The 14,787-nt window shown below is 34.4% G+C and overlaps 2 protein-coding genes across 2 annotated transcripts in view; one reads left to right on the top strand and one right to left on the bottom strand.

The window, feature by feature from the left end:
- DPP10 (dipeptidyl peptidase like 10) overlaps positions 1 to 14,787 on the top strand; it is a 956,967-nt gene that overhangs the window by 414,035 nt on the left and 528,145 nt on the right. The gene's annotated exons all lie outside the window — the stretch shown is intronic.
- On the bottom strand, positions 498 to 14,716 carry LOC110198561 (ADP-ribosylation factor 1-like). Its single transcript, XM_078145682.1, is given in 5 exon segments — positions 498 to 716; positions 719 to 887; positions 1,018 to 1,299; positions 2,816 to 2,825; positions 14,625 to 14,716. Coding segments are annotated over 5 exon segments (648 nt in total). The 3' UTR covers positions 498 to 621.

Genomic DNA, 14,787 nt, shown 5'->3' with positions numbered 1-14,787 from the left:
GATGATGAATTGAAAATGTATGCAAAGCCTCAAAAAAAAATTAAGATTATACCAAGCAAAATGAAAATTCCTAGAAGATCATTTTTAAAAAGAGCTTAAAAGAGAACAAAAATATTTTAAAAATCATATAAGAACAGTAGATGAAACATTACAAAAATAAATGACAGCTATTCAGGAAAATATGAAAATATCATTGACAGCTTGATAAAAGAAGCACAAAACATTGATGTAAATAATTGCTTAAAATCAGAACAGGCTGAATTGTAAAAAAGATGTAAAAATACAGAAGGAAAATAACTACTTAAAATTAGAATTAACCAAATGATTGAAAAAAGGTACAAAAATCAGTGAAGAAAATAGTTCCATAAAATTAGAATTGGCCACATGGAAGCTAATGACTACACAAGATATATTTTTTTTAATAAGAAACCTGTTGTCAGGCCTGTATTAGCCACATTTACAGTATGGTGCAATAGATACTGTGATAAGGGGTAGGAAAAAACAGCTTCTGGCACTCAATACCACAAAGTAGCACAGTTTACCACATGAGAGTAAAGCGAAGGGCAAATAGGAGGAAATAAGAGGGAGAGAAGGAAAGAGGGAGGAGGAACTTTTGTTGATTCATTTCTGGTTTTGGAGCTGATTGGACAACCAGTCCAGTTCTTCATAGAGCCCATACCCACTATTGGCACAGGTGCCTTGGATGTACCAGTTCTGTGAAGAAGAGAATGTAGTCCAAGTTTATCTGTGATTTCAGCTGCATTCATGGCATTGGGAAGATCCTGTTTGTTAGCAAACACTAATAAGATGGAATCTCTAAGCTTATCTTCTGCCAACATTCTCATCAGTTTTTCTTGGGCCTCATTCACTTGTTCTGTGTCATGACACTAACCACAAAAATCAGTCATTGTGTGTTCTGGAAGTAATGGTGCCGCAGGGGTTGGATCTTGTCCTGGCCACCTACATCCCACACTGGGAAGCTAATGTTTTTGTGTTCTACAGTTTCTACATTGAAACCGTAGTGGAAATAGTAGTTACTATTTCACCCAGCTTCAGTTTGTACAAAATACTTGTCTTTCCAGCATCATCTAGACCAACCATTAGAATCCACATTTCTTTTTTGCCAAAGAGCACCTTGAAGAGGTTAGCAAATATAGATATTCCCCATGGTCCAAATGTGATGTGTTGAACGTTGGCAAAAGAAATCTGTGAGTGGCTGCTGCTCTTTGTCTTTATCAGCTCTCCAGGCATTGGTTTCACTCCCAGAAGATGGAGGCTCCCCACGGCAGCCACATCAGTCTCCACAAGATATTAAGAAGCCATAAAATCAATATAAAAAACACTGAAAAATAGAAGAAAATTTGAAACACTAGAAAATAGACCTGGGAAATAAATCAAGGAATGATAATTTAATATTTATTGGACTACCTAAAAGCAATGATCAGAGAAAAAGGAGTCTAGATATCATATTTCAAGCAATTACACAAGAAAATTGTCCAACTTTCCTAGAACAAGAGGGCAAAATAGAAATTGAAAGAATTCACTTATCACCTCTTGAAAGAGATCTAAAAATGAAAACTTCCAGGAATGGTATTGCCAAAATCCAGACCTACCAGACAAAGGAGAAAATAATGCAAGAAGTTAGAGAGAAATAATTCAAATACTGTGGATATCCAAATACAACAGGATGTAGCAGCTACCATAGTAAAGCAGCAGAGAGCTCAGAACATGAAATTCTGGAAGGCAAAGAAATTAAATTACACCCCAAATAAACTAACCAGAAAAAAAAGTATAATCTAAGAGAGTGACCAAAAAATGGACCTTTGATGACATACAGAATTTTTAAACATTTCTGATGAAAAGGTTAGAACTACATGGAAAATTTGACATAAGAGTCAATAGAAGTATAAAAAGATTAACATGAGTGAGAAGTTGTAAGAGATTTAACAGTATTAAAAATTTTTATATTCTTACATAGGAAGATGATACACGTAACCCCTGAAAACTTTATCATGAATAGGGTAGTTAGGAGTCAACTGAGACAAAAGAAATAGGTATGAGTGTATTAAGTCTGGATGATTTCAAAAGTAGAATAATGAGAAAGATACACTGGGAGAAGGGTAAGGGAGGTAAAAAATGGGGAAAATTATATCAAAGAGTTATACAATGAAGAGTTTTTACAATGGAGAGGAAAATGGAGGAGGTGTGCATGTGCAACATATGAACATTATCATTATCTTAACTAGTTCAAGGAAGGGGAAAATATACATACACATGGGTACAGAAATTAATCTTACCCAGCAGGGAACTTAGAAGGGAAGAGGGCAAGACAAACATGGAGAGGAATAAGGATAATAGATTAACAGAAGTAGTGTACAAAAACAAAATATATTTTGGAGGAGGTGGCAGGAAAATAAAGGGAAGGACAAATAAAATAAAATAGGCTGGATTTATTTATAAAGTGAAAGTAGATAACAGAATGGTTAAGGAATCAAAATCCATCAATAAGTTGCTTTCAAGAAACACACTTGAAACCAAAAGACACAGAGACTTATAATAAGGGGCTGGGGAAGAGTTCACTATGCTTCAGCTGAAATAAAAAAAAAAAGGCAGGGGTACCAATCATGATTCCAGAGAAAGCAAATTAAGGGGTATAATCATGGAAATTAAATTTTGCTAAAAGATACTACAGAAATGAATTAATATCAATATTGACCATAGATGCAACAAATGTCATAGCAACTAAATTCTTGAAGGTAAAGTTAAGTGGTGGAAAAAGACAATAGAACTATACTAGGTGGAGACTTCAATTTACCCTCTCCAAACTAGATAAATCAACACAAAAACAAACAAGAAAGAAGTTAACAGGATGAATGAAGATTTAGAAAAGTTAGATATGAAAGATCATTGGAGAGTATTTATTGGGCATAAAAAAGGAATATACTTATTTCTTAGCTATGAAGTACATACAGTACATAAATTCCATGACCTAGTCAAGGCAGGTAATACTCAGACTTTATATGACAGATCACCAATTTATGTGATCAGAAATATAGAATGACTATATATTCATTCATTTTATCTTTTAAAAAAGAAGAAATTCTTACCTTAAGCAAACCTGCTATTTCCCCTTTAAGACGTAACTGTTACCCACATGTACAAAAATATTTATACCAGCTCTTTTCGTGGTGGTAAAGAATTGGAAATTGAGGGGATGCCCATCAGTTGGGGAATGGCTAAACAAGTCGTCATATATGAATGTAATGGATTGCTATTGTACTATAAGAAATGATGAGCAGACAGACCTCAGAAAAATCTGGAAAGAATTGTATGGACTGATGCTTAGTGAAGTGAGCAAAACCAAGAGATTGTTGTACACAATAACAGCCATGTTGTGCCATGACTGTGTTGATAGACTTAGGCTTTCTCAGCAATGCAAGGATATAAGACATCTCCAAAGGTCTCATAATGGCAAATGCTATCCACATCCAAAGAAAGAACTATGAAGTTTGAATGCAGATCAAAGCATACTATTTGCTATTTTTTCCCTCTGTTTTTGTTTTGTTTTGTTTTCTCTTTCTTGTGGTTTCTCCTATTGGCTCTAATTCTTCCTTACAACATCACTAATGTGAAAATGTGATTAATAGGAACGTATATGTATAGCCTGTATCAGATTTCAAACCATCTTGGGGAGAGAGAGGGAGATGGAGGAGGAGAAAAAAAAAACTCAAAAGCTTATGGAAGTGATGGTTGACAAATCAACATAAATTAATTTTAAAAAAGTAACTGTTAAGGAAGAGGAACACATTTGTATATCAAGTTGCCTCTGTGAGGGAATAGTTCAGGAACAGATGAAAAAACAAAAGGCATTTATTTTTATATTTTGTTTTAAGAAGCATTAATTTTAAAAATCCATGAAACTATGACGTGAAAGGCATGGTGCTAGTGTTACACTATGGAGAGAGAATTAATTATTACTTCAAATTTTTGTGTAGGATTTTAAATACATGCCATGGTCATTATAAAATAATATGAATACTGATATATAATATTGATGGCTTTATACATACATACATACATACATACATACAAGCATAGATGGTAATATATAAGAATAGTTGCTGTGACAAGTGATATGGAATGTCTGACACATATACTGCTGATAGGGCTATGAATTGGTTCCAGTGTTCTAGAAAATAAATTGGAATATATAATAAATATTACTTAGTAGCCCATTCACATAGACCTAGAGATCCTACTACCAGGAATTTTCTCCAAAGAGCAAATACAGAAGGAAAAGCTGAATCTATACATAATAGCATTTTTATTGTCAAAAATAGAGACAAAGTTAATATTGACCCTTTGCCTAGAGAATTACTGACCAAATTATGGTATATTAATGTACATAAATTTTAATTTGCTGAAATAAATTATTAATGTGAGAAATTCAGTTTGATGTAGGAAGATTCATATGGATTGATGCAGACAGAGAAGATGAACCAAGGGAAGAGCATAATGAACTTAATAATGAAATTAAAAATACAATATGCCATCAGAATACATGCTAAACTCAATGATCATTTTTTGTAAAAGAAAGTAATGAAATATACTTTCCTGTTCTTACAGAGAAGTGGTGTATTTCATATGTAGAACACAGTAAATTTTACAATTTAATTTGTTGAACTCTTTTTTATAGAAGAGTTTATCTGTATGTTATTGGTAAAATCATTAGTTTTTTAAGTCAGTAAAATATTTTAAAAGAAATAGTACCATCTCATGTTGCTTACTTTTTTTATATTCTCTTTATTATTTCAGGGTATGTCCTGATTGAAAAAAATATATTTTTTTAAGATTCTTATTTTTGCACTATGCCTATACTTCTATTTTCATCAACCAACAGTTTATTGTACCTTTTGTTTGGGTAACAGAGCAGTGGAGTGTTCAAATCATGGGCTTTTTTTTTTTAGCATGCCAAGGTTTTGATGGTAACAGGCCAGACCAGGGAGCCTGGACCTGGAAATCCAGTTGGGCAGGAATGGGGCTGGCAGCTACCATCAATGAGGTGGTCAGGGGTTTAACTCCAAAACCTGATGAAAAATGGCAGGAAAAAACAGCCACAGAAAGGCAAAGGTCCATCCACATCCAGAAATATCTTTTAAGGGGAAAATGAGATAGAGAGATATGCAATTTGATGATATTCCTATGCAAAATTTTGTTAAATAGGTAATATTTGAACCTCAGTTTTAATCCTAGATTTGTAAACCTCATTCACTTTGTTTTGGAAAAAAATGCATCATCCTGATGATTGTAATAATTAGGGTGATGTAAATGATATCTTTATTCTATATAGAAATGCAGGTCAAGCTACATATATGATCAAAGGATTTCAAGCACCATACTCAATTTCTTATTTCTTCAAAATAGGTACAATGACCATAACATATTTTTGCTCTGTGATTCACTGTTGCCTTTCCCTACAAAAATACTTACTCCTTAATAGAAGTTATGTTAGCTTCCCCGATAAGCTCTGAAATAGGGCAAATCAGTTGGCAATGTGTCTTTTCTTTAAGTTATGAGAGATTTTGCTTTGAGTCTGAACCAATACCAAGGAAATTTATTCTAGGATGTAAACTTTGAAGACTTGACAACAAGTGATATAGACATCTCCTAACATGCTGAAATCATCTCAGTAGGGAACATGAATAATTGCATTACATAACATATAATGAAGATAAAATATACATTTAAAGGTACAATTCAATCATCATGTCAGATAGATTATTTTATAAATGCTAAATGAATGCTGAAATGATATACTTCTTTTGGAGAATTATTTCTACTCTCCATTGTATGTGCCAGTTTGATATTTTGGTGAGTCTATAGTTCCCTTGCAATGTAAACTCCCCCTATCCATGCAGATCTTAACCTTTCACATCCTCATCCTGTGTAATTATATAAGTGATAGGGCCTGGGCCTGAGATTTTATTTGTATATGGAACTCTAGGGTAAGGAAGCTCTGTTGATATAGGTTGGCACCTTCTCTGAAACTCATAGCATTTGAGAGTAACTCAGAGATATGAGAGATTGAGTGAAATGCTCAGGTCACTCAGCCATTATTTATGTGTTTATCACATGTGGAACTTCTAGATCCAGGTCTTTTTGGCATTGTAGCCAGCTCTATCCAGTATGCTTTGTTGCTCTTTACACATAATCTCTAGATTTACATAAATCTTACAAAGATTTTGTGCCCTATATTTAGGATGTCATTTTGTAATTCTTTTACTATCTAGAGACCACCCGTATGATAATAAAGCTGCCACATCTATTATATTTATTTCTACTACTGGCATTTTTACTTTATTTTTTTTAATGTACATTGTTCTCATTACAACCTTTCATATAGCATTTGTCATATGCCTGTCTTTACCGATACTATAATTCATCCTGCTTATGCCTATTATTATGTCCTTTAATTACTTGACTTTTAGTTTGAAGGCTTCTGAGATGTCAGCTTTCAATGATTCCCATATATATAGAGTGACCAGGAGAATGTTGATCATCAGAAGATGGAATTCTCTATCATGTAGTAGCTTGAGATCATTGAAGACAATGTGATGGTTTTCCAGATTTGACTTAATTCCATCCCACTATCCTATTCCATTCTGAGCTCTGTACATTGTTCACCTGTAATTCATCTGCTCAAAATATGCTTTCTGATAAGTTAACTCATCAGTTGCCCATTCAGATGGATTTCCTGTTCAAGTCCATATGTGAAACCATTGGCTTAGCAAATAGAGAAATTTTGAATGCTTTGGATAAGTTCACTTACCTTAGCAGCGTACTTTCCAGAGATATACGCACAGATGATGAGGTTGATGCACACATTGCCAGAGCTAACTGAGGGTTTAGGAGACTCTGAAGGAAAGTGTGGGAGAGGTACAGTATTAGCCTACCTATCAAACTGAAGATCTGCAAAGCCATCATGTTAATCTCATTCTTTTATGCCTGTGACACCTAGACAGCCTAAAATCACCATGCCAGTAAACTGAATTGCTTTCATTTGAATTGATTTTTTTAAATGTTTCTTTTATTTTATTTTTAATTTATGGAATAAAACAAGCATTTCCATAACATAATATAATAAAAGTAGGCTCATACTACCAGACATGGCAGAGAGTACTTGAGAAGAATGGAGTTGGAAACAACAAGAGCAATGGTCACTTACTACTGGAAACTCGTGCATCTCCTGACCTCATTGCCAACGCTATCTTCCATTTACCTAAACACAATAAAACTTTGTGGATATGCTCTCAAATTTAAAAGACTATACGATTGTAAGAAAAGACAGACAGAATGTGAGAATAACGAAGGCAATGTGTGGCATAAAGTGCTGAACTGATCATAGATTTATCCTCTCCAAACTAAATATCCACATTCAATGTAAGGGGTGGCCCCAAGGCAAAATAATTACCAGAAGAATTAATGTCAACAGATTAGAGGGCTTCTCTGAGTGAGAACAGTTTGTTGCTAACTTTGAGGGAAAGTTGAGATAACGCACAGTTGGCAACAGTGGAGCAGAAAAGGAGTGGGGAGCTTTCAAAGATTTGGTGTATAGCACTGCTTTTGCTCATCTGGGTCAAAACTCATCTGAATTGTTTTAAGAAGATTCTGAAAATCATCTGGTGAGATAAGGTAACAGACACCTTGATCTTTTCCCTAGCTGAAAAGCCAACCATTCAAACTCTACTGCAGAGAATACAACGCCCATGGGCTAGCCACATTTTTTGAATGTCAAATATATGTTTACCTAAAAGTCTATTTTACAGAGAACTCACACAAGGCAAGCATATACATGGAGGTAATAAGAAGTTATACAAAGTTTCGAGGTCTCTCTGAAGAACTTTGATATTGATTGTGAAACATGGCAGACACTGGAGCAAGATTATCCAGCATGGCATGACCACATAAAAAAAAAAGCACTGTGATTTATGGGCGAAGAAGAATTGTGGTACCTGAAGAGAAATGTGGGATATGAAAGTTTAAAAATATCTCCCTCACAAATGATTTATTTGTGGCCAACTAGCTGTAGAGCCTTAGGAACTTATATTGGTATGATCAGCTACAGTTGGACATATTGTAAATTGACCCTGACATTGTGTTGTCATTTTGGTCCTCTTCCATCATGAAGAAAAAATATCAATAACAACATGGTCAGGTCAAATGGCATTTCTCATCGCCTTCATTTTCCAGTAAGGTTGGTTAGAAAAATGCCCATAATTATACATGTCACTGAGGAAGCTTTAAGTGGTTCTGGTCACTCAGTTGAACTGTTATGCCATGTGTATAAACAGACATTTAGTGATCTATGCCATCTTTCTTTGATTTGGAACCTCTAGACATTATGCATTTCAGAAGGCAATAGTCTTAGGAAGAAAAATGACCTTTCGTTGTATGCCTTGCTTAAAGTCATTGAAAAGCAGAATAGTATAGTAAATAGAGAACTGGTTGCATTGTCATAAAGTCCTAGCATCAAAAACTGCCTAGACTACCAGATCTGGGCAAATCACTTAACATTTTTTATAATAGTGTTTTATATTCCCAATTACATGTAAAATAATTTTAACATTTATTTTTTTAAATTTTGCATTCCAACTTCTCTCCATCTCTCCCTCACCTTTCCCCTCATTGAGAAGGCAAGCAGTTTGATATATATTGTACTTGTGCAGTCACAGAAAACCTATTTCCATATTAGCCATGTTGTGAATGAAAACACACACCAAAAATACAAGAAAAATGAGGTATAAAAATGAATGTTTTGATTTGAATTCAGACTCCACCAGTTCATTCTCTGGAGGTGAATAGTATTTTTCATTATAAGCCCTTCAGAATTATCTTGGATCATTGTATTGCTTAGAATAGCAAAGTCATTAACAGTTGATGAGTGTACAAAATTGTGGTTATTGTATAAAAAGTTCTCCTAATTCTGCTCATTTCACTTTGCTTCAGTTCATATAAGTCTTGCCAGGTTTTTCTGAGAGCATCCTGCTCATTATTTCTTATAGCATAATAGTATCCTATCACAATCATATACTACACCTTTATCAGCCATTCACCAATTGATAGTCATTCCTTCAAATTCCATTTTTTGCCACCATTTAAAGAGCTGATACAAACATTTTTGTATATATAAGTCATTTTCTTTTTTGTTTTTTATCTTTTTTAGGATACTGACTTAGTAGCAGTATTTCTGGATGGAAGTGTGTGCATGGATTTATAACCCTTTGGGTATAATTTCAAATTGCTCTCGAAAATGGTTGGATCTGTTCAGAACTCCACCAATAGTGCCATTAGTGTCTCTATATTTGAGACTAGTGTCTCAAACATTTGTTATTTTCCTTTTCTGTCACATTAGCCAATCTGATAAACAGGGTGTGGTACCTCAGAGTTGTTTTACTTTGCATTTCTCTATTCAGTAGTGATTTAGAGCATTTTTTTTTCATGACCATAGATAGCTTTGATTTCTTCTACTGAAAACTGCTTGTTCATATCCTTTGATCATATCTAAATTAGGGAATGAGTTATATTCTTAAAACTTTAACTCTGTTCTCTATATACTTAAGAAATGAGGCTTTTGTCAGAGAAACCTGTTTTACAATTTGTTTCACAGTTATGATTACTAATTGTGTATTTCTTACCACCTTCTTTCCCTCCCTGTTTCTCTACTCTTCTTTCACTCTGTGCTCAAAAGTGTTTTGTTTCTGACTACTGCCTTCCTCAATCTGCCCTTCCTTTTATCAATATTCTTCTTCTCTTGTCCCCTTATACTCCTGCTTTCCCATATGGAAAGACAGAGGTTAAGCATAATAGTAAATGAAGTAATTTCTATGACCACATTTCTTCTAGCCTCTAGTGTAACTTTAGCACATATGGGAGAGATGTCTTATTTGAAGAGATCATTCAAGTTTGAATTTATTCTATCTATTTGATCATTCAAATTCTTGTTTATATAAATCATAAGTATAGCAGGATTTTAAAATCTCCACAATTTTAATTCTAACTTATTGGGATAAAGTTGTCACCAGGTACAAAAACTTATGAAGGTTTGCCTTTTCCTTTCTCATATTTTCATCAAGAACTCATAAAATTTATGAGGAAGGGATTGGTAGTTGCTGAAGGGTCACTTTCTTTTTTTTCTTTTTTTTTTAATTTCTTATCTTCCCATTCCCATAAATCTAAATGGCCTTCTATAGCACCCTAAAACCTATTCCCTTACCCTCCCCTCTAGAGATTTATCCCTTATCCTCCCATTCACATTGATCTAAACACCCTTCTATACCCTGATTTAACCTATTCCCTCACCCATACCTCTAGAGATCCCTCTCTGTCTGCTCCCCACCCCCATATCCCCTATTTCTTCTGTTTAGAAGAATTTTGTACTCTTCTCTCTCTCTCTCTCTCTCTCTCTCTCTCTCTCTCTCTCTCTTCTCTCTCTCTCTGTGTGTGTGTGTGTGTGTGTGTGTGTGTGTGTGTGTTCACTCTTAAACCCATTCTTGATGAAAATAGGTTACCAGAACTACCAGTCCTCCTATTCCTAAAGGGTTTTACTTTTTAAAGTCATATTATACTCAGGTCTATTCATGAACTACCCAATTACTAATGACAATCTTAGTCATACATTTTACATTTTACATATATAAAAAATAAATGGTCTCTCCTTATTGAAACCCTTGTAATCATTCTTATGTATATACCTTATGTTTCTCTTGGCTCTTGTATGTCAAATCTTCTATTAAGTTCAGGTTTCTTTTTTTTTTAATAAAGTCTTAAAAGTCTGACAGCTGATCAAATGTCATTTTCTTTTTATTCAGGATTATGTTACTGGAGGGTGGGCAGGGGGAGATGGCACCTCTTGCCTCAGTTCTTCTATCCTCCCCTCAATTCTGGAAGCAAAGCCAAACTTCCAGCCTCCTGTAAGTGCCTACAGCCCAGTGCATTCTACCCCACTGCTTCTACACTCACCATGTGTGTGCTGGTTCTTTCTCGCCCCCACCACTGCTCCCCACAGCACAGCTGGGTCTGATGTTCCTTGCCAGCAGAAGTTGCCTCGATCTTCCCTGAGTCAGATGCCCAACTCTTCTCATTATCCCAGGGGTAAAAGTTTCTGACCCTGGGGCAGAGGCAGTCCCCCAAACCAACAAACCCCAGGGCTTATTACTGGTTGTTAAAGGAAACCTTAGCCTGGAGGTGTTTATTCTTCACAGGGACCAAACCTCATCCTGGGATTTTTCTTCTGATTTTCTTGAATTTTCCCAGGAAGACCCATGTCATGCTCCTATTCTTATTTATTTTTACCTGCACTTTGTTCAGCCTACAATGCTATTTTATCTCTTTTCTGGGGGGATATCTTGAGTGCTTGAAATTTTCTGACCTATTCCACCATCTTCTCAGAATGAGTGTCGCTGTTCTTATTAAAAATTCCAGAATTTAGATGGGGCATCACAAGATCCAGGTAGAGAAATATCAATAAAGCAGTGTTGTTGTTCCATTGTTCTTAACAATACAAGGATCTAAGACATCTCCAAAGGACTCATAATGGAAAATTTTATCCACATCCAAAGAAAGAACTATGGAGTTTTGATTTGCTATTTTTTTCTTCTGTTGTGTTATGTTTCCTCTTTCTGGTGGTTCCTCCTATGAGTTCTAATTCTTACTTATAACATGAGTAATGTGAAAATATGTTTAATAGGAATGAATATGTATGTCTGACTCTTCATGATATCATTTGAGATTGTCTTGGCAAAGATGCTGGTGTGTTTGCCATTTCCTTTTTCCAGCTCAGATAAAGAAACTGTGACTTGACTTAAGTGACTTGACTAGGGTCACACAACTAGTAAGTGTCCCAGTCTAGATGTGGACTCAATAAGATCTTGAGTCTTTTTGGCTCCAGGTCTAGCACACTATCTACTGCATTACCTACTTTTACCACTTAAAGCAATAGGCCATTATTGTGGCATATTTTAAAAAATAATTTATTCTAAATTTTGTATTTAATTTTAGTTTAAATAATTTCATCACTTTTGTGATTATGTTTTATTTAAGTAATGTGATATCTCTCCCTTTATGTATATATACATACATACATACATACATACATACATACATACATACATACACACTCAGCATCAGGGCATACAAGTCTTCAAGGTTTTTCTGAAGTCAGCCTGCTCATCATTTCTTATAGCACAATAGTATTCCATTACCTCAGAAAAACCTGGAAGACTTGTATGGTCTGATGCTGAGTGAAGTGAGCAGAACCAGGAGAATGTGGTACACAGTAACAGCCATGTTGTGCGATTACTAATATTGATAGACTTAACCTTTCTCAACAATACAGGGATCTAAGACATCTCCAAAGGCCTCATGATGGAAAATTTTGTTCACATCCAAAGAAAGAACTATGGGGTTTGAATGCAGATTGAAGCATACTATTTGCTATTTTTTTCTTCTGTTGTGTTATATTTCCTCTTTCCGGTGGTTCCTCCTATTAGTTCTAAGTCTTACTTATAACATGAGTAATGTGAAAATATGTTTAATAGGAATGAATATGTATAGCCCATATCAGATTGCGTGCTATCTTGGGGGGAGAGACTGTGAAGGAGGCAGGGGAAATTTAAAACTCAAAAGCTTATGGAAGTGATTGTTGATAATTCAAAATAAGTTATTTAAAATTTAAAAAAGGAAAAAAAGGCAGAAAAAGAACAAATTGAAAACCCCAATTAAATATGAAATTAGAAATTCTGAAAACCAAAGGAGAGATCAATAAAATTGAAATTATGAAAGTCATTGAACTAATAGATAAAACTAAGAGCTGGTTTTATGGAAAAAAAAAACAACAAAATAGATAAATCTTTGGTTAATGTGATTTAAAAAAAGAAAGAAGAAAACTAAATTACCACCATCAAAAATGAAAAGGTTGAATATACCACCAATGAAGAGGAAATATAAACAATAATTAGGAGGTATTTTGTTCAACTGCATGCCAACAAATATGGCAATCTTAGTGAAATGGATGAATATTTACAAAAATATAAATTTCCCAGATTAATGGAAGAGGAAATAAAGTAACATACTTAAACTACCTATTTCAGAAAAAGAAATTGAACAAGCCATCATTGAACTCCCTAAGAAAAAAAATTTCCAGGGCCAGATGGATTTACAAGTGAATTCTATCAAACATTTAAAGAACACCCAATTCCAATAAACTATTTTGGAAAATAGGTGAAGAAGGAGTCCTACCAAATTCTTTTTATGATACAATTATGGTGCTGATACCAAACCGAGAAGAGCCAAAGCAGACAAAGAAAATTAGAGACCAATTTCCCTAATGAATATAGCTATGAAAATTTTAAATAAAATATTAGCAAAGAGATTACAACAACTTATCTTGAGAATTACACATTATGACCAGGTAGGAGTTATACCAGCAATGCAGGGCTGGTTCAATATTAGGGAAACTATCAGCATAATTAACCACATCAACAACAAAACTAACTGAAATCATATGATTATCTCAATAGATGAAGAAAAAACATTTGACAAAACACAACACCCATTCCTATTGAAAATACTAGAGAGCATATTAATAAATGGAGTCTTCCTTAAAATGATAGATTGCATCTATCAAAAACTATCAGCAAGTATTACATGTAATAGGGATAAACCAGAAGCATTTCCAATAACAACTGGATCAAAATTGTAATCAATAGTAGGTTGGTATCAGCTTAAAGGAAGGTCTTTAGTGGTGTCTCCAAGGGATCTCTCAGCACTTCCTAAACACCATATGGGGTCATGTAACTGAATGTGAGGATTGCAAAAATTTGGCAATAGTCTAAGGTTTCCAAATGCACAATGATCAAAATATCAGTATCAAATGTTCCACCAAGATTTAATTCTTGGGATGCAGCTAGGTGGCACAGTAGCTAGAGCACTGGCCCTGGAGTCAGGAGGACCTGATTTCAAATTTGGTCTACGACCAGACACTTGACCCTTACTAGCTGCATGACCCTGGGCAAGTTGCCTCACCAAAATATTAATATTAATAATAATAATAATGATTCTTTTGATTAATTAATTATTTTTAGTTTTCAATATTTACTTCCACATAATTCTTTATGTGAAAATAAATAAGCACATCCATCTCATTACTATAGAAATTTGCTTTCGTGTTTAATAAATGATAAAATTATATATATATACCAAAGAATTGTTTTTAAATAAATTTATTTATGATTTATTATCTGTAAAAAAAAAATAGCTTCATCTCTGATAATATGACCCTTCAGAGATAATCCTAGCTTTATTTTTGATTCAGCCTTTGTTCTAAGATTCCACTACATTATCTTAGGCATATACTTTGGAGTCCACAGATAAGAAAACATGATTTCTCTTCCTAAATTTGTTTATACAACTTTGTCTAGATCTCTCTTTTGCCATTTACTAATAGTTACAGAAATTCATTGACTGTAAGGATTATAACATTTTTCATATTATTTTAAAATTTTAGTCCCTACTTATCTAACCATTTTATTATTATTATTAATTTATTTTTAGTTTTCAACATTTACTTCCATAAGATTTTGAGTTCTGGGGCGGGTGGGCTTGGAGCCCCGCAGTTGCCGCCCGGGAGTTTCTCTTCCTTTTGTCTCTGGTCCCCCATGGCCTTGCAGAACCGCGTGCTGCCAGTGCTGCCACCGCTGCTTATAAGGGAGGCGAGCCTGGGGCGGGCGC

The sequence above is a fragment of the Phascolarctos cinereus genome, unplaced genomic scaffold (assembly GCF_003287225.1).
Source record: "Phascolarctos cinereus isolate Bilbo 61053 unplaced genomic scaffold, phaCin_HiC Scaffold_726;HRSCAF=1367, whole genome shotgun sequence".
In the NCBI taxonomy this organism is placed as follows: domain Eukaryota; kingdom Metazoa; phylum Chordata; class Mammalia; order Diprotodontia; family Phascolarctidae; genus Phascolarctos; species Phascolarctos cinereus.
Note: the sequence above shows the minus strand (reverse complement) of the source record. Positions and strands in the feature narration are given on the sequence as shown.